This window comes from Excalfactoria chinensis, chromosome 24 (assembly GCF_039878825.1).
Source record: "Excalfactoria chinensis isolate bCotChi1 chromosome 24, bCotChi1.hap2, whole genome shotgun sequence".
Taxonomy (NCBI): Eukaryota; Metazoa; Chordata; class Aves; order Galliformes; family Phasianidae; genus Excalfactoria; species Excalfactoria chinensis.
The window spans coordinates 2,217,351-2,237,818 of record NC_092848.1 but is presented as its reverse complement, the minus strand read 5'-3'; the positions used below and the strand labels follow the sequence as shown (position 1 = coordinate 2,237,818).

General features: G+C 54.1%; 1 protein-coding gene across 1 annotated transcript; it reads left to right on the top strand.

Moving 5' to 3' along the window:
• Nucleotides 1-3,702: 3,702 nt before the first annotated feature.
• On the top strand, nucleotides 3,703-19,197 carry ACE (angiotensin I converting enzyme). Its single transcript, XM_072356538.1, has 25 exons — nucleotides 3,703-4,092; nucleotides 6,922-7,089; nucleotides 8,214-8,301; nucleotides 8,724-8,867; nucleotides 9,096-9,287; nucleotides 9,417-9,514; nucleotides 9,786-9,958; nucleotides 10,228-10,451; nucleotides 11,527-11,671; nucleotides 11,962-12,060; nucleotides 12,290-12,412; nucleotides 12,906-13,117; nucleotides 13,512-13,648; nucleotides 13,803-13,961; nucleotides 14,369-14,456; nucleotides 14,648-14,791; nucleotides 14,998-15,189; nucleotides 15,321-15,418; nucleotides 15,684-15,856; nucleotides 16,197-16,420; nucleotides 16,639-16,783; nucleotides 16,983-17,081; nucleotides 17,413-17,535; nucleotides 18,064-18,251; nucleotides 18,529-19,197. The coding sequence occupies exons 1-25, from the start codon at nucleotides 3,880-3,882 to the stop codon at nucleotides 18,723-18,725; spliced, it is 3,846 nt and encodes a 1,281-aa protein (XP_072212639.1). The 5' UTR covers nucleotides 3,703-3,879; the 3' UTR covers nucleotides 18,726-19,197.
• The last annotated feature ends 1,271 nt before the right edge of the window (nucleotides 19,198-20,468 follow it).

Sequence of the window (20,468 nt, the reverse complement as noted above, 5' to 3'; positions counted from 1 at the left end):
AAAAATGTGGACTTTGCCATATTTTATCGGGTTGATGCATAGGTGTGGAGGGAACACAGAGATCTCCTCCATCACCTCACGCTTTGGGGCTTGGCCAACGGGGAGTGGGGATGATGGAGGGTGAGGGATGAAGGGTGGGGGGGTGAAGGATGGAGGGAGGACAAGAGATGAGGGATGGATGACAAGGGATGAGGGATGGATGACAAGGGATGAGGGATGGATGACAAGGGATGAGGGATGGATGACAAGGGATGAGGGATGGATGACAGTGGATGAGGAATACAGCACTAGGGACAAGCAGCAGATGACTTCTGGCCCTCAGTCCTTGCCCCATAGTGTTCCCACTGAGCTGCTTGTTGGAGTCTAGCATTGATGGGCAGCTCTCCTAAGATGGGCTTTCACACCCCCTGCGTGCTGCCTTCTGAAGCAATGGCACAACCTCAGGATGTTGGTGCTGGTCTCAGCCCAGGGGATAGAGCTGGAGGAGCTCCCATGGTGGAACCCCACATCTCCACCCCCTTCCCATCTCCACCCAGCCCCACCAGGCTGCTTGGTGCTGCACAGGCAGAGAAGCATGTGGTCCTTTTGGCATCTCCTCACGTGCCACCAGCCATAAACGTGTGTCCTATGGCCAGCACGCGACAGGAGGCGTTGTCAGAGGGCAGGGCTAAAATCTTGCTGATGTGGAGCTTTCCTGCTGTGTTCAGCCTCAACAAACGCTGACTGTGCTCTTTGGGTGCTATGGGGTGGCTGTTATGATGACACAGCAAGCTCACTGCCAAGCCACCACACCCCAAACCAGGGGAGAGGGGATGCTCTGGGTTTTAAGTGAGTCTTTTTAGCCTGGAAATGACCAAAGCAACTCTCAATGGATGTATTCTGCTGATAGCCAACAGAGCTCTGGTCCTGCTGACCCATCCCCAAGCCCAGGTGACCCATCAGGACCCTGAGCCATCCCATAATGCCAAGTGTGCTCAAATCCCTCCGGATCGGGATTGCAGTTACTGCAGCTCTTTGCTTGCATTGGCCACAAGCGCTTGTACCAACATTTTGCCATCATTTTGGCGCATGCAAGTCCAAAACAAACTGCACCAAAGGCACGTTGCCGCATTTCTTATTTGGCAGGACGACCAAAGAGCTGCTGAGATGAGGAATTTGGAGCAGTGATGTTTTCCTTCTCCCTCACAGCGACGTCACAGCATCAGGGAAAGCAGCTTAGCGAATTATGCGCTCTGATAATTGATTAAATTCATCAGTAAATAAAGCAGCATCATTTAAAACCGTGGTTGGGAGTGGGAGGAGGAATTCTCTTGGCAGGGTTCTCACCAGCCATCGTGCCCACAAAACCACAGCAGTGAGGGCAATTAACACACGAGGGGGCACAGCCGAAATAAAGAAGATGGGATGAATCATCCCCAGTGGAGGCCATAGGGAGAACCATAGATCCCCAGATCTCTCCATCCAGCACTGGGGATATCCCTCAACTCCTCCTCCTTTGCACACCTCCCACCACACTGCTATCTCAGCTGATTCCTTACAGACCTCCTAAGATTTTTTGCTTTCAGACTCCTTATTTCTTCCCAATCTGTGGCTCTCTGGGCTAGGAGCTCATTTCCCATCACTGCCCCCCTCTTTCCCCAGGGCTGTGGGTTGGGAGGTTTGCTGAGTCAGGAAGCCAAAGAGTTTGTTAAAGAGGATGAAAGCAAACAGTGATCCTTCCCCAGAAACATCCTGCTCTGGGCAATATGCTGCAGGGATATCTGAGATACAGGATGTCTGAGATTTGGGGATATCTAAGTCATTTTGGTCCCATTTCTTCCATTAGTCCCCAGGGCTCCGTGCCCGGTGCCAGGAGCCGCTGCCCCTCAGTGCCTCCACCAGCACACACGTGTCCACACACATGTGCTGCAGGGAGGGGGATGCTGCTGGTTGCAGCTCTTGATGGAAATGCAAGTGGATGGGAAATGTCCTCCCAGCTGGAGCAGCTGTCGGGGACACGGCATCTCACCCAGGAGCCCACATCACCCCACAGCCCTGCGGCCGTTCTCAGTCCAGTATCCGTCTCCGTGGCAACGCTTCATGCACATCCTTTGATATCCCTCTGGTCCACATCACATGCTGCCCAGGGTATCCCATATATGGGATCCAAATGTGTTCCCATATCCTCATCACCCACTCCAGCACCATCAGATTGCAGTGGGTATGTGGGTCCCTCTGCACCCGTGGGTGCCACGTGGCAGCACAGAGGCACCAACTTGCATCTTTGGGCTTGCATCCATCACATTTGCTTTCCTGGTTCACGGCTCCTTCCTCTGCCAGCACTGTCCCATGTCTGACCTCAGCTGGAAACCTTTAGGATGGGATGTCACTGAGCTGGGCAATGCAGCCACCCTGCCCAACACAGCATCCCACAGCAGCAGCAGAGCTCAGACTCACCTCAGGTACGTCAACCACAGAAACACCATGAGCTCTTCCCCATGGAAAATGGCTTTAAAGTGCCTCTGTTGGGGTCACCACACCATGCAGAGGTTGCAGAGTCCATTTCAGCCCTAATCCTGGCCCAGTGGCCGGGAAAACCCCTCCCCAGCATAGCTGGGAACAGGGGGATGGAGCTTCTCAGGAAATCTCCATTCATCAGCTCTTGGTCATCAGCCAAATTGGAGCCCAACCAACCATTTCCCCAACTTCTCCGGGATGTTTCCAGGATCCCGTGGTCGATTGGGAGAGAGGATGGCAAGGGGGGGCAGGGGACAGGAGGGTGTCATGGTGTCCAGGCTGCAGGCACTGCTGATCCCACTGGTGGGCACAGAACCAGTGTCAACAATGAAGGTTTTGTGGATGCTTGCATCAGGATGTGGTGTGACCAGGAAGTTGTGATTCTTGGAAGGGGTTTATTGATGTCGGGGGTTTGCAGGCTCCTAAATCCCTTCTTTCTCTACTGGAAGTGGTTCTCTTGCATCCCATAGGTCCCCCATTGGGAGGATTTGTCCCTTTTCAAAGAGCTGTGATTTCTCCATTGGGTCGCCATGGCCATGCCCAGCACGCAGTGGGACCAACAGTCCAAGAGTTGCCCTGTTCCCCTCTTTAAAAGCTCCTCACTCGGTGATGGGTGTCTGCTGTGACCCTACAGAGTAGTGATGTGCTCAGTGGGATGTGGCCAGCCCAGGGCCAGAGCTCAACCTGGGCACAGCTTCCAGGGCTGGGGCCAGACCCCAGAGAAAAGGAATTTATTTGATTAAAAAGCAACAACAACGAAGACACAAACAAAACAAAAACGTGACGTGAAATGAGCCGTCGAGCCCATCAAAACGGCTCTGGTTTTCATTTGGAAAGAACTTTTTGTTACTCGTTTGTCATCAGTTTAATTCCTCAAATCCAAACACTTCGTGGGCCGGGATGGGATTTCCTTCACGGTTCAAAGAAACATTGCTTTCCTCTGAAAAATGAGATGAGGTCCGTGGGGAGCTGTGCCAAGAAGCTGTGGGTCACTCCGGGATGACCATGATGGGGTTTCTCTGCCACAGCTGTGGGAGGGGCCCGGGGACAGAGCCCAGCGTGGGACAGACCCCGCAGCCTCCCACCCCGCACTCCCAGCCTTCCTCCTCCTTTATTTTCATTCCCACCCTTCCCTCAATTCTTCTCCCTCTTTCCTCCCAACCCCTTCCCCTTCCCTTTGGCACGGCCGGACGCCGAGGGGACTTTGCACCCCAAAGGCAGCTCTGTCACCCCGCTGCGGTGCAGCCCAAGGGCGAGAGCAAAAATGCTCGCTTCTTATCGGCGAGGGGAGGCAGGCACGGTGGGCAGGGTTAGCGCTGCCTTATAAGCAGGCGGCAGCGTTGGGAAGCTCCCTCGCAAGGCTCCAGCGCGGATCCCACCACGATGCCCGCGGTTCTGGGGCTGCTGCTGCCGTGGCTCAGCCTGGTGGGTGCCCTGCAGCCGGGGTTGGAACCCCCCCAGTTCGACCCCACCGAAGCTGGGGCCGTTCTCTTCGCCGATGCCTACAACAGAACGGCAGAGATCGTCCTCTTCCAAAGCGTGTCGGCCAGCTGGGACTACAACACCAACCTGACGACCGCCAACGCTGCCCTGCAGGTGGGTGATGGGATGGGGACATCGGGAGGGTGGGCGCTGCTGAGGGGGGTCGGCGGTCCCCTTCCTCTTCCTTCCTCCCTTGTACGTTCCTTCCTTAGTGCCCCAAGGTGCTGGCACAGGGCTCGGACTCCCAGCCTGAGAATTGAAAGGTTTTCCCCCCCAAATCGTCCCTCTGGGGAGCCCTCAGCACCACAGTCCTGGCCCCACCGCAGCCTGGGTTTATTTTTAGAGGTGTTTCCCCATTCCCAGCACTTTTCCCTGCCCACCCCCCCCCCCCCATCTCCCCCTCCCAGACCGGGGTCAGGTGTCATGTGTTCCTTCCCTGCCCCCTCCACGTCCCTGGCACTGTGCCTTGCCTGAGCCCCAAGTGTGAACACACAGCGGGGTGGCACCGGGGCAACATTCTTTCATCCCCAGCGCATGGGGACAAAGCTGCTTTGGGAACATGCTCCAAACGTGGGAAATCTGACATCTGCTCAGCTGGTGCTGGTAGATTCCAGTAGGGAGCAAAGCTGTGGGTTCCCTGCAGGTGTGGAAGGGGTTGGCATGCACTGGGGCTGGGATGTGGAGCTGCACGGCTGTGCCTGGCCCCTGCTCTGCTTGGGCATTCCTCTAATGCTTGTTGGATGAGGGGAGCTGCCATGGCCACAGCACAGGGACACAGACATGGGGATATGGACGTGGCATGGGGATAGGGATGTGGCTTGGGGTTATGGACATGATGGCATGGGGACACAATCACAGCTCTGTATGCAGCTCAGGGCTACACGTGCCACCCCATACAGCAAAGTGGACATGGGGTCAGCACAACCCATATGTGACCAAGTTGCATTCGGGGACCTGTATGTCACCTTCATGCCCTAAGCACCATCACTCAGCTCCAAGCCCAGCCTGTGGGATGGGGACACACACTGTGTGCTGCTTGTCAGTCCATGCAGAGCACAGCAAGGACAGGATGGGAACAAACACTGCCAGGGCTGCTGCCAGCTTGGCAGGACACCCTGTGTGCCCCTCTGGCCTTTTAGGGTGAGCTGACGTGAGCTCTGGGTACACACCCAGCTGCTGCCTTTGCAGATGTTGCAGTGGGCCCAGGGACCTCTGGGCACAGTGGGAGCATCCAAGCAGTGGATGGATGGATGGAAGGCAGTGGGTTTGGAGGTACCTCTGGGGCCTCCCCAGAGCAGCTTGTGCTCTCTCCCATGTTAATAAATACCTGAGGATCACAGCTGTGCACTCACTGTGATGTCAGTGCTTCTTGAGCCAGCCCCACTCCCTTCCCAGCAGCTCCCAGATGGTTTTTGGGATGAGAGGGTGGAGATGGAGAGAACTTTTCTGGCTGCTGTGCCCAAAGTTTTGCCCTCCATGGGAGATGCTCCCAGCAGCTTGCAAAGCAACCAGCACAATCTTTTCCCAGTCCCAATGCAGTGTTACCCCAGGCAGAGAGGGAGAGGAGGGAATCCAGCCTTGACATCAGCCCATCAAAGAGATAGAAGGAATGTGTGCCTGTGTGACTTAGAGACTGAGCACCAAAGGGTTAAAAGGGCGACTCAAAGGCTGAATCTTGTGGGGGGGGATTTGGTGAACCCTTGGGCCAGGTAATCCCTGCTCAGGTCTATAACACAGTAAGGCTGAGCCAGATGTGGGTTCCCCCAGGACGTGGCACCAGAGAAGTGGCCCAGGGGACAAAGTGACACTGGGGAGCAGCAGCCCTCGGCCATGCAGAGAGATCCTAGAAGGACAGAGGGGTCTTGGGAAGAGCCGGCAGCATCAGCTCACTCCACCAGAGCTGTCAGGAGAATTTAGGGCATGATTGGTCTGACCAAACACAGGCGGCTGCTCAAGGAGAAGACAAAACACAGCTGGACTCTGCCTCCTGCATCTCCCTGCTCAGAAACAGGGTGCTGGAAGGGATCAGATCTCCCTCCACACATAGTGGGGTGACTCCCATGGGTGAAGGGCTCTTGCTGCAGGGTGTCCCTGAGGCTGCCAGTGTGATGTCCCCAGGGAGGCACCAGGATGTGCCAAGGAGGGATCCTGGGTCTGCTTCAGGCATCTCCCTCCCTGCCCCAAACCACCTCCAGCCCCACTGCACTGCAACTCCCATCCCTATAATTGCAACTCCCATCCTCCCTAGAGAATCTGGAGATTAAACTAAAACAAACCAGGCTTGTTGGGGCCAGGCTGGAAATGCCACAAGTAACAGCTAATGAGGTTCATAAATCACACTGGGATGGCACAGGGCAGGTGTTCTGCATGTTCTCATTGCCCACTGCCCAGGCTGGGATTCTCCTAAGGAAATCAGTGTTTGCAGGCTGGGTGTGTGGATGCTACTGCCTGCAATGAGCCTCTTCCCAGAACTGTGGCTGCTTGCTGCAGTTCCAGCTGCTGCTGCCCCACAGCCTGGGAAGGGAGGTTGGGGCTGGCACGGTTGGAGGCTGGAGATGGTGGGAGCCCCAAAACTGAGTGCAGCTCCAGAGGGTTTATCACCAAGGGGTGCATCTCCAGAGCTTGAAACTCTAGGGGTCGCATCTCCAGGGGAAAGGAGTACTCCACTGCCAGGTGAAACACAAGCTTGGGGCTCATAGGACACAGAGCAGGGGTTACCCACAAGGCATGGACACCCCATCCCACCCAAGCTACATTGCCTCCAAAACAGACTGAAATGCCACCTCCTTGTCTGCAGCTGTGGATTCAGCTGGAAACTGCTGTCTCTTTCTATAAATGTCACTTGGGGATGTCTCTGTTTGTTCCCACATGTCCTGAGCCCTCTGGCTCGCACAAACCCTCGTGACACTGCATGCAGTGGTAAATCTCTCTCTCTCCATGCAGGTCGAGGCATCGCTGGAGGAACAAAACTTCACAGAATTGTGGGGGAAAAAAGCCAAAGAGCTGTATGGCAGCATCTGGAACAATTTCAGTGACCCGCAGCTGAAGAAAATCATTGGCTCCATCCAGACCCTGGGGCCCTCCAACCTGCCCCTGGACAAGAGGCAGCAGGTAGGTAATATTGTTTGTTGGTGAAGCCCTGGAGATACTTGCACGCTGTTCAACTCTCTGAAAGCCATTTTTTACCTGAGCATCCAGACTCCTCTGCTGGCCCTTCATTGTGTTTTGGAGGGATGATGTGAAGTAGGGATGTGATGAAGGGCATGGATGGGATCTGTGGTCCCCTCTTGGGGATGCACATGGTTTGTATTGGTCCCTAATATCAGCACAGAGCTACCTGTGAGGAGGAGCCAGAGATTTCCTGCTTACACTGAGGGGCTCTGTGTGTGCCCTGGATACCATCCAACCCATGCCCATGGCTGGAGGACAGCTGGCTTGGCTGGCCCTGGGCACAGCCCAGCACTGGGTACATTAGGATGGCCTGAGCTTTCCCCATAGTAGCCCTGAGCTTGCATGGTCTGCAGCTTAAACACAAGTAAAATGCACCAGGCTGCAATGTCTGTACATCTCTGCTGGCTCTTGGGTTACCTCTCCACTGACACACAGCTTGGCTTGTGAGCCCACTGATACAATCAATCCTCATAGGAGCAACATTGGCCCTGGTTCCTTCCTGGAAACCTATCCCTGATAACAGAGAGCATCACATCTCCCTACACATCATCCTCATTTCCCCCTACTTACAGTCTCTGCCGTCATCTAGCACCGTCCCCTCCCCTCCAAACACCCTGAGCAGAGGAATAGGGGCAGAGAGAGGGACGGAATTTCCTTCCCTGGGAATGAGCTCCCTGGGCACGTTCCAGGAAACCTCCCGTTGCTATTGTTTGCTGTTGTTGAAGTTTGGAGAAATAAATACCCTTCCCTCCTCCCGCTCCTTTCTTGAATTTTGTTTTATTTTTTGCCCACTCTGATAAACAGACTGTTCTATCCGATGAAGGGCACTATAAATAGCTGTGCTCCAGGACATGGAGGCTGTGCGTAGGTTGTCTGTCCCAAAGAGCCTCCTCACAATGAGTGCAGAAATGACGCTCATCTCCCCCAGAATCATGTTGTACAAACACACTGGGTCCTCTTCCGGATACATTCATGTGCTCTGGGGGTGGGAAGTCTTTGTAAATCCCTTTCTGAGCAGCTATTCCCACCCCCTTCCTGCCCCAATGCCTTTTCCCTCCCTACAGTACAACACCATCCTGAGCGACATGGACAAAATATACTCCACAGCCAAGGTGTGCCTTGACAATGGGACCTGCTGGGATCTGGAGCCAGGTACAGATCATCCCAATCCCCGTCCCCTGCCTCCCAGTGAGCTCTGATCCCCAAATCCTCAGCAGATCGTGGCTGACAGGGTCCTGGTTCACGGTCCTGGGGTTGTCCTGGGATAAAGAAGTTTTGAAGGGTCTGGAGCACAAGTCTGGAGGACCATGGCGTGGTGGAGATGGGTCGTTGGGCTTGATGATCTCAGAGGTCTTTTCCAACCTCACTGATTCTATGAGTGGGCACCGTAGGGATGGGCTGGTGGTTGGACTTGATGACCTTTGTGGTTCTTTTCCAACCTTAATGGTTCTATGATTCTGTGATGTGTTCGACACAATGATGGTGGCACCTCACAGACCTGCTGTGGGACGTGCCTTGCTTCTGCCCCTCCTTCCCACTGGGCCCTCATATCCTGCTCGTCCACTCTGTCCCAGACATCTCAGACATCATGGCCACCTCCCGCAGCTACAAGAAGCTCCTCTATGCCTGGGAGGGCTGGCACAACGCTGCAGGCAACCCACTGCGTGCCAAGTACCAGGAGTTCGTGACGCTGAGCAACGAGGCGTATCAGATGGATGGTGAGAGCAGGATGGGGGATATAGGGTGGACCAGGGGTGGGAATCGGGGCAGTGTGGTGTCCTGCTATCCCAAATGTACAGAGTTTCCACTTCCCTCCCTGCCCAGGTGTTGAAACCTTGAGGCAGGAGTAAAATTCCCACTGATGTTCAACAGTCCCAGATGGTGGGGATGGATGTGAGGTCAGCCCTTTGGGGTTAAAGACATGGGTCATCACTGTCTCCCTGCAGGATTTGAGGACACAGGCAGCTATTGGCGCTCCTGGTACGACTCCACCACCTTCGAGGATGACCTGGAGCATCTCTACAACCAGCTGGAGCCACTCTACCTCAACCTGCATGCTTTTGTCCGAAGAAAGCTCTATGACCGCTATGGCCCCAAATACATTAACTTGAAGGGCCCCATCCCTGCTCACCTCCTTGGTACGGGCCGGGGGTGCTGGTGGGGCTGGAGAGCTGTAACAGGACTTGGGGGAGGGGTCCCAACTATTGCTGTGTTTCACTTCCTTGTGTCCCATCTCTGACTCCACTCCTGTTGTTTTCTGCTTTCAGGCAACATGTGGGCTCAGCAATGGAACAATATCTATGATCTAATGGTCCCCTACCCTGATAAGCCCAACCTGGATGTCACAAGCACTATGGTGAATCAGGTACAGAGCTGGGGGACTTGCTTGTGGCACCAGATGGGGGGGAAAAAAAAGGGGGGAGGTACTGACCATAACATTGAACCTATGGGGATGGTTGCCCAAATCTGCACACAGAGCAGCAGAAAAGCCATTTTGGGGGAGGGCCAGGGACACAAAAATGACTCCACTCTCCCTCCAGCAATAGTCAAAGAGAGAGCAGATGAGAAAAGGGCATGATGATGCAGTGGGACCGGTTCTGGTGGCTACATATACACCATCCCACATGTCCCACCAGGGCTGGAATGCCACACGCATGTTCCGGGTCTCGGAGGAGTTCTTCACCTCCTTGGGGCTGCTGGAGATGCCACCTGAGTTCTGGAATAAGTCCATGCTGGAGAAGCCAGCAGATGGCCGGGAAGTGGTGTGTCATGCCTCGGCGTGGGACTTCTACAACCGCAAGGACTTCAGGTGTGTGGGTCGTGCAGGGTCTGCAGAACAAGACCCTCTTCAATCCCCCTTGATGGTCATCATTTTGGGTACCCCCAGCCTGATGTTTCCCTTTATGGGATAAGTTTTCAAGGTATGACCCTGCTCTGCTGTCCCCTCCACCGAGTTTATGTTTTTCCACATGGAGTTCTGCCACCCTATTAGGGACTCAGGGTTTGTTCCCATCAAGGGGTGCATGGGCAGGTCAGGAGCCCTCACCCATCTCAGGCAATGCTGCTTTCACCCGGCAGGATCAAGCAGTGCACAACAGTGACCATGGAGCAGCTGTTCACAGTGCACCACGAGATGGGCCACGTGCAGTATTACCTGCAGTACAAGGACCAGCCCGTCTCCTTCCGTGGTGGGGCCAACCCTGGATTCCATGAGGCCATTGGTGATGTCATGTCCCTGTCTGTCTCCACCCCCATCCACCTTCAGAAAATCGGGCTCCTCAGCAGTGCTGTCGAGGATGAAGGTATGGCAGCTTCTCTGCAGATCTGGAGGGTTCAAATACTGCCAGTGGCACCAGGAAGGGAGGAGGATGTGCCAGGGTAGGCTGCAGACTGGCAACACAGCCCAGAGAAGGAAAAGCCCCACACCTTCCACTCGTGCTTATTTAGAAGCATAGACCCCTTCTTTCCTCTGTGAATCCATGCATGGATCCTTTCTTGGCTCCATAGACATCCCTCTCTTGACTCATGGCGAGGATCTCCTCCCCGCAGCCACCTCTCAGCCAACATATCAAAGCAGATGGCAGCAGAGGAAACAGAGTGTTCACAGCCTCCTGCCGCAGGCGGCTGCTTTGCAGAGGAGGGACAGTCCCGGGTCCTCCTGCCTTGTCATTAAAGCTGCTCCATGAGGGGGAAGCCATCACAACACAGAAGAGTGCTGGGCCGATGCTGTACAAGCAGTGTGGAGCAGATGGTCCCTGCCTCCAGGCATCGCTGTCTGACTAACAGGTCCTTGGCTGCCACACCAGCACTGTGATGGCAGCCAGCAGCCCTTCAGAGAACTGCTGCCAACCCTTCCCGACCCCACAGCTTCAGCTGGCTCTCCAGCTGGTCCTTCCTCAACCTGCCTTTGTAAGGTTTCCCCAGGGAGCAGGGGAAAGCAGATGTCACCACCCGCAGTGCTTCCCATGGAATGGTGGTTACTGTCCCAGGTTTGACCCCAGTTCTGGATCCAAACTGTGGCATCTTTTGCTTTGCTATGCCAGCCCTGGGGAGCAAACCCCTTTCAGCCTGAAAACCCTCTAGAACGAACGTGTGCATTAGAGGTTTCCTCATCTGAGACCTTTTCATGCTGAGAGCCAGCCTGAGTGCAAGGGAACACTGAGTTTGTCACTTCCAAGTTGCCCCAGGCAGGAGCTGCGGCTAGAAAAACTTCCTGTGCCCCATGCAAACTTCACTAAAGAGCAAAACTAAATGTTGTAATGCTGTTCCAACTGCTCATCCAGATCTCCTCACCCTGTTGGCAACAAAAGGTCTGGTGATCTTAGTGCTTTCCAGCCAGGCTCCTTCCCAGCCCCATCTGGACTCTGTTTCCTGCAGAGAGCAACATCAACTACCTGCTGAAGATGGCCTTGGAGAAGATTGCCTTCCTGCCCTTTGGCTACCTCATCGACCAGTGGCGCTGGAATGTGTTCAATGGCCGCACACCCCCGAGCCGATACAACTATGACTGGTGGTACCTGAGGTAGGGCTGGTCACCGAGGGTGGATGCATGCATGGAGGCTGAGGATGTGCAAGGAGGGGAAAAGTGGCAGTGGAGATGGATGGATGGATGGATGGATGGATGGATGGATGGATGGATGGATGGATGGATGGATGGATGGATGGATGGATGGAAGGGTTGAGGAATGGGAATGCAGGAAAGGACACAATTATGCAGCTCTCTTTAGCACTGCATCTTCCTTTCCTGTTCCCTCCTTTGGTTCATCTGGCTTCCTCTTTCCAGCTTGTATTCTTATTCTCTGTTGTCCACAGAACCAAATACCAGGGTATTTGTGCTCCAGTTTCAAGGAATGAAAGCAACTTTGATCCCGGAGCAAAGTACCACATCCCTGGGAACACACCTTACATCAGGTAGAGAAGGTGCTGGGAAGGGGATGGGGGTATGTGGAAGATGCAGGGATCCCAATTCTTCAGATAGAGACTGGGATGCATTGCTCCTGCTCAATACACAGGGACCATCCAATGCTTGGGACCAAAAACAATGGGGAGCAGACGTGTGGCAAGGTGCCTTCAGCCATGCCCTGGGACACATCTGCTTCCCTTTGTCCCCATTGCTCACCTTCACGGGCTTCCTTGGCAGGTACTTTGTGAGTTTCATCCTCCAGTTCCAGTTTCACAAGGCGCTGTGCCAGGCGGCCAACCACACCGGTCCCCTGCACACCTGTGACATCTACATGTCCAAAGAGGCTGGAGCCAAACTCAGGTGGGGACAGAGGAGGGTCGGGACAATCGCCACGGGCAGATGTGTGCGTGGAAGCTGATGGTGTGCAAGGAAGAAAGGAAGGAAAGAAGAAAGAAAGGAAGGAAGGAAAAAGTGGCCATGGAGATGGCTGGAGAAATAGCTTTGCAGATGGATGGATGGATAGATGGAAATTCATGGAAGCACTGGGGTGGGGTGAGTGGTCCTCACCAGAGTCCTGCTATTATCCCCGTCACTAGCTCCACCCAGACAAGAGGTCACTCAAGCATGTTTGGTTCCAATTGACGTCTTGGGTGTTAATGAATGCATGAGAATGTGATGGAGAGTTTTCAGCCCCCCAAGCACAGGATAGCTGGGGGGCTTCAGTGGCAGTTCTCCAGGTCTGTGTCCCTCTCAGGATCAGTATCTGCCCTTGTGGTATTGAGATTCCATCACTGCTTTCCTCCCATCCATGCCCTAGTGTCATGCCAACTCTTACTGTCCCACTCCATTGCAGGGAGGTGCTGAAGGCTGGGTCTTCTAAGTCATGGCAGGAAATCCTGTTCAACCTCACTGGCTCGGATAAGATGGATGCTGGGGCACTCCTGGAGTATTTCAGCCCTGTCACCACCTGGTTGCAGGAGCAGAACAACAAGACCAACGAGGTGCTGGGCTGGCCTGAGTTTGACTGGCGTCCCCCTGTCCCTGAAGGCTATCCTGAAGGCATTGGTAAGGCTAATACTGGGAGAGGCCAAAGAAAATCACTAAACCCTAGGCAAGACGAGGAGGTTTCTGCTGCAGATAAGTGAGGGCTCCATACCAGGAAAAAGAGAAATACTCAGCCTAAGGGTGTTGTTTCCTGGGTGGTTTCATCTTCCATTGAAGCAGGTGCCATTTGCCTGCCTAAGTGGGTCTAGAGTGTGTAGCTTGTCTTCATATCCCACCCCCTGTCCCATGGGATGCTTCCATCTTCGTGATGCTTCTGTCTTCGGGCTGCTCCCAGGTTGTGGCATCCTTCAGTAGACCTGCAGCTGTGGGAGAAGTTCAAGCATGGTTTGTCCATGGAAAGATGCTCTTGTGAACAGGACTCCCTCTCTTTTCCCTTGTTTATGTCTTCCTCTAGATAAAATAGTAGATGAAGCACAAGCTAAAGAGTTCTTGGCCGAGTACAACAGCACGGCTGAGGTGGTGTGGAATGCTTACACTGAGGCATCTTGGGACTACAACACCAACATCACTGACCACAACAAGGAAGTCATGGTATGGAAACAACTCTGGGATTGTATGGGGAAGAACATGTGGAAAGCCATGGGGATGCTGGCAGTTGTGGCATAGCAGGTGGTGCTTCTGGTAATGGCCTGTCTCAGGGATCTCTCTCAGGTAACTTCTCTCCTGTCTCGTCTTGTTTTTACAGCTGGAGAAGAACTTGGCCATGTCCAAGCACACTATTGAGTATGGCATGAGAGCCAGGCAGTTCGACCCCTCGGACTTCCAGGATGAAACTGTCACCCGCATCCTCAATAAGCTGAGTGTCCTTGAGAGGGCAGCCCTGCCAGAGGATGAGCTGAAGGAGGTGAGCTGCAAGGGGACAGGGCAGGGCTGGGTGTCCTTTGCCACTATTTTGTGTGAAGATACAGGCTTCTCCCAGCTTTTAGGAAATGACGCTGGGCAGCTGCCTCTGCCCCTGCAGAAAGTGATGGTTTGGGACCTTCTACACAAAGTAAAGGTCCTTGCCTACAGCGTTTCCCACCAAAGTATTGTCGATCCCATCCTCCTGTGGGGTCCAGCTGCTTAGATGACAACAACACCTTGTGTGCTGGCCCAACATGTTCCATTTTGACTCAATTTTGCCTCCTTCTGGGCTCACACAACCATCCAGGACAGTGTGGAAGGAGGCAGAAGGAAACACCCAGGGGCTGTGTTGTTCCCCAAGAGCAAGAGCAACAATAAGCAGCTCACATAATGTCATCTCCTTTGCAGTACAACACCCTCCTCTCAGATATGGAGACCACATACAGCGTAGCCAAGGTCTGCAGGGAGAACAACGTCTGCCACCCCTTGGATCCTGGTAAGAGCTGGCAGGGAGTTCAGTGGTTCTTCTGCAGCAGCCCTAGGAAGGAGGGATTCTTCACAGGGGCACAGAGAAGGGGCTCTTCAACCCTCCTGTGACATCCCCTGGGCAGCATATTGGGTCTAGCATCATTGCAGAAGGCCAACCCACCCAACACCCTCAGTCTGCCATCGTTGCTCTCTCTTCAGACCTCACGGACATCCTGGCTACCTCACGGGACTATAATGAGCTCCTCTTTGCCTGGAAGGGCTGGCGGGATGCTTCTGGGGCGAAAATCAAGGACAAATACAAGCGATACGTGGAACTGAGCAACAAGGCAGCCGTGCTCAATGGTCAGTGTTCTGCTCCTTCAGACACCCACCATGACCTTGGAACCCTGTGAGCAGGGAATTGAGCTGATCATCCAGATCAGAGCCGACATCTTGAGGGCACAGAGATCCCACCAATTCTCATTGGGTCCACTGTCTCGTGGGGAAACCTGGGGCCCAAGGCTTGCCCAAGAAGGAAACTGACAGCTTCTGCTCTTGCCCTACCACAGGATACACAGACAATGGGGCTTACTGGAGATCCCTGTATGAGACACCCACCTTTGAGGAAGATCTGGAGAGGCTGTACCTGCAGCTGCAGCCCCTGTACCTCAACCTGCATGCCTACGTACGTCGTGCCCTGTACAACAAATATGGAGCAGAGCACATAAGCCTGAAGGGTCCAATTCCTGCTCACTTGCTGGGTAAGGGCTTTGCTCAGCAAAGTTGTATCTCCCAGCAGGAAAAGATTGTTACTAGCCCAATCCTGTGCACACGTTGAAAGTAACTGGTTGCCTTTTCTTTCCTCTCCATGTCTCCCTCCTGCACTTCCTAGGCAACATGTGGGCCCAGTCATGGTCCAACATCTTTGACCTGGTGATGCCCTTCCCAGATGCCACCAAGGTGGATGCTACCCCAGCCATGAAACAACAGGTCAGTGCTTTTGCAGCTTGAAATGCCCCTTGGGACCCTCTGGTCACTGCCAACAACAACACTGCGAAATGTTTTGATGCTACCAAAAACTTCTATGAAACACCTCTGTTCTTTCCACATCTGGATGTATCTCAGGCTGGACGCAGCTCTAATTGCCACCTACAGACCTCCCCTCCCAGAAGGACAAGACTGTCCCCAACCTCCCTCCAGCAACCCCAGGAGCCTCCTCTGCCCTTCAACAAACCCTCTGTCTGCTTCTCCCCAGGGCTGGACACCCAAGAAGATGTTTGAGGAGTCAGACCGTTTCTTTACCTCCCTGGGCCTCATCCCCATGCCTCAGGAGTTCTGGGACAAGTCCATGATTGAGAAGCCAGCGGATGGGCGGGAGGTGGTGTGCCATGCCTCAGCCTGGGACTTCTACAACCGCAAGGACTTCAGGTAGGGTGAGGGCACACTGCCCCACTGGTAACCAAGATGCTGGCATTGCTGGTAGGAGCTCCCACAGCAGATGAAGGGCAATCCAAACCTACCCTGACTTCCCCTAGTGGGTGAAAAAGGCAATGAACCCCAGCAGGAATGGGTAGGGGCAGCAGGAAAGGCAGGAAGATGGCCAGAGACCAACCATGTGGAGCAAGACCTGCCCAGGCTGGCATCAGACCTGGGAGGGAGGGGGTACACGCAAAGAGAACAAAGAGAACTGAAGGGGGGTGTAGTCTTTCCTGAAGACCTTCACCCCTCAACACTGCCCTCTGTTCCCATCCCACTTGTCCTTATCCAGGATCAAGCAGTGCACCGTGGTGAACATGGATGACCTAATCACAGTGCACCATGAGATGGGCCACGTGCAGTACTTCCTGCAGTACATGGACCAACCCATCTCATTCCGTGATGGAGCCAACCCTGGCTTCCACGAAGCCATCGGGGATGTCATGGCCTTGTCTGTCTCTACCCCAAAACACCTGCACAGCATCAACCTGCTGGACCAAGTGACAGAAAATGAAGGTGAGCTGGCATGGGAACACCACACAGCACAGTGCATGGGGAGGCAGCTGGAAATGTAGAGGGTCAGGGAAGAAGGTACCAGGGGCATGCATGGTGTCTGAGTATTAACAGAAGGGTCAAGATCCAACAGGGACACTCTGCAGTTGGGTGGAATGATCCATACAGGGTGGAGAGGTGGTTGCAGTGCTGCCTTGTTCACATCTTCCCACTCTGGGCAGAAAGTGACATCAACTACCTGATGAGCATCGCCCTGGACAAAATTGCCTTCCTGCCCTTTGGATACCTCATGGACCAGTGGCGCTGGAAGGTGTTTGATGGGCGGATCAAGGAAGATGAGTACAACCAGCAGTGGTGGAACCTCAGGTATGTTCACGTTCAGACCTCTCTTTGGTACTTGGTCATCATTTCTCTTTGTGTTTTCTCCACGTGGCCCAGTTGGCTGCAATGGGGATGTGATGGGATATGTAATCCTTCATCCTGTCCTCACATCCCTCCATAGCCCTTCCCAGCTAAGCCCACCTTCTGCTCCCCAAGCTGCACTAATTCTCCCTCTCTGGCCCAGGCTGAAGTATCAGGGCTTATGCCCACCAGTACCAAGGTCTGAAGATGACTTCGACCCCGGGGCAAAGTTTCACATCCCTGCCAACGTCCCCTACATCAGGTGAGCAAGCAGAGCTTGGTCAGGGCAGCACCTCTTGGATAAATGAGCCCATGCAGAAGAATGGACCTCCAGTTCAGATGCAGCAATGCCACTCAGAGGGGAAGGCTGGATTTGGGAGCTCTCCAACAAGCATGGGCTCATCCCTCCAAGCAGCCATAAGCACATGTTAAAAGGAAAAACAGCATCACCAGATTGGGCCAAATTGATGCAGATGGAGCTTCAAAGCCAGTAATGCTTTTCCAAGTTGAGATTCTGCAGTGAGGGGAGGAGGGGAGAACATTCAGCTCCCTTTACAACCACTAGCAGGATCTGTCCCCATGTAACCCTCCAGGTACTTTGTCAGCTTCGTGATCCAGTTCCAGTTCCACCAGGCACTCTGCAAAGCAGCTGGGCACACGGGACCCCTGCACACGTGTGACATCTACCAGTCCAAGGAGGCTGGGAAGCTCCTGGGGTAGGTGTATGGGCAGGGCAGAGGCTTTATGTCCAAATACCTTAAAGTCAGGCTCAGGAAGCCAGGAGGCAATGCAGCCCCTGGTGCTCCTTCCCTTCCTTGTTCCAGCCACGTCCCTGTCCATGGGCTGTGGGCAGGGAGACCCTTGGCTGGGCGCTGCAGCTGTGATTGCAAAAGCAGCCACTAGATGGTAGCTGGGACCCTGGCAGAGGGAAGGCTCACTCCTCCTCCTCCTCTTCCTCCCCAGCAGCCCCCTGTTCCTTAGGGAAAACAGCCCCCTCACTTCAAGGAAAGTGCCTGCAAAATTAACCCCTTCAACCCATAAAGTGAACTGCATCAGGCTGAATTCACTGGGGGGTTTTGCCCCGACATCCTACATGAAAACTTCTCTCCATGCTTTGTGCTCACAGCCCTGTGGGTGTCAGAAGGCACAGACTGAGCCCCAAGGCTGCTGGCACCACGAATCCCAATCCCTGGGGAAGATGAGGGCCACAAGGAACCCACTGGACCCAATTTCTCCCCCCACAGAGATGCCATGAAACTGGGTTTCAGCAAGCCGTGGCCTGAAGCCATGCAGCTCATCACGGGGCAGCCCAACATGTCAGCAGAGGCCCTGATGAGCTACTTTGAGCCCCTCATGACATGGCTGGTGAAGGAGAACACGAAGAACGGCGAGGTGCTGGGATGGCCCGAGTACAGCTGGACTCCTTACGCAGGTACAGGTGGGAGTGGGCTGGACATGATCCACAGTGGGGGCAGATTTTGGTCCTCGCCAGGGTGAGGATGCAGTTCATGGTAGACATGGATCTTCTCCAGTTCTCCTTGGCCACCCCAAAAACCGCAGGGGGTTTGGATGCTTCTCATTGATTTCCCAGCAAGCTGAGTCTCACATGCAGACAAGTCACCCAAGAGCCCAGCCAAGGGAGGGCAGGTGACCCACTGCACCCAGCCCAGAGCCACCAGCACCAACTACATCCCTCCTTTATTTTCCAGCCACCGGATTCCAAGCTGCCACCGACACAACTGATTTTCTGGGCATGTCTGTGGGCACCAAACAAGCCACCGCAGGCGCCTGGGTCCTGCTTGCACTGGCACTTGTCTTCCTGATCATCTCCATCTTCTTGGGTGTCAAGTTGTGCTCATCAAGGAGAAAGGCCTTCAAATCCAGCTCAGAAATGGAACTGAAATAAGGCAACCACAGACGGGGGAGCGCAGACAGGGTGCGAGGGTGGGCAACTCGGGCAGCTGGTGGCAATGCTGAGGGCACTTCTGCCCACGAAGCCATGGGTTTCCACAGCCCAGGACTCCTCTCTCCAATCAGGTTGGACTTGTTGTTTTTTTTCCACTATGCAAGAGCCAAAGCAGAAAAGAGCTATTTATTTGCCAACATCTGCATAAAAGGAAGAGAAATTCAGGCACCGGCAGGCACGGAGCCATCAGGGACTGCTCCTGTGCCCAGGGGGGGACTGAATCCAGCATGGGCCCCCACCACCCATCTCCAGCCCCTGTGTCAGGATGGGCAAAGCCACGGGGGCTTCGAGTGACAGAGGGCAGGCTTGGGAAGGACAGAGCGTGCTTCTGATCTCTGCCCATCCCTGGTATGCCCACTGCTGGGCTGTTCATTTGCATGGATGAGAAATAAACCCATGTCTTGTTACCCTCAGTGCAGCAGCTCCGCTCTTTATCAGGGGTGGGGTATCTCAATGGGATGCTCCAGCACTGAATGATGTGCACTTACGTAAGAGCATGAGGAGGGGAGGGAAGTTGGGGGCTCCGAGGTCAGCGATCGCTGCCTGCTCTCCAGCTCTGATTATCTTGGGATCAGCAGTGCTTGAGGCTTTTTTTTTTTCACCCCCATCTTTCTTCTGCTTCTGTAAATAAAACTTCGTATTTGTTCTACAGTGATTAGGTGCAAAACTAATCCCAGGCCAGGGATTATTGCAGCCTTAAAGAGCTGCGGTCTGCTGCAGCCCCGAGCAGGAGGGGAAATAAGGGGATGCAGGATGGATCCTGCTGTCCCTCCCATCGCATTGCCTCCACTCTCAGCCACGTCTTACATCAGGAAACTGAGACCCCAAGAGGAGCAGAAGGCAGATGTCTGCCCACCCATGCTCAGGTTTGTTGTTGCTTGCTTCCAACCCTCCTCCATCCATGCACAGGACACCCACAGGGAGGGACCACCGCCAATTTCTTCCCTTCCCACCACATTCCCTGGGCTGGCGAAGCAGCTGCCCTGTTTCCCAACACACTGATCACTGACTGTTCTTACCCCCATCCCAGCCACACGCTGCTCACAGAACAAAGACCTTGTATCACGTCCCATTGCAAGGTGTGGAACCAAGCTTATTTCCAGCCCCATAGGGCAGGCTGGTCAGGTGTGCTCCATCAAGCTTAGCTCATTGCTGGCAATTTTGAGCCCCATGGCTCCCTTCTGTACAATTAATGAAGGAATGAGGTCTCCAAGGTCAACGAGGTCCTACCAGCATCATGAGAATTGCTTTGAGGAGAGAAAAAGAGCCACACTGAACACTCATTCAGGGACTGCAATACAAGCTCAGCCCCAACCCAACATCAGAGGATACACAAGGATCTGAATGTCCTGGAAGAGGACATTGGATAATGCCACAGGCTTAGCCACACGGTAGGACAGAACATCAAGCTGCTCCCAGACCAGCTCAAGGCAGAGCAAAGTTTCCAACCTGAGCTTAAACTGAAAGGTTGAGACGTGGGTGGGGGAACAGGTGAAGTTTTCAGAGCAAATAATGACCAGTGATGCCCTCAGGGCTCTGGTAACCCATCAGTGTTCTACAAGATACCTTTAAAATGAGGATGATTTCCCTTCCCCATTGTGATAACATCTGGAGAGATTTTGCTGCCTTCTGGCTCCTGCATCACGATTCCTGCTGGAATTAGGAGGCTTGGCAAAACTGCTC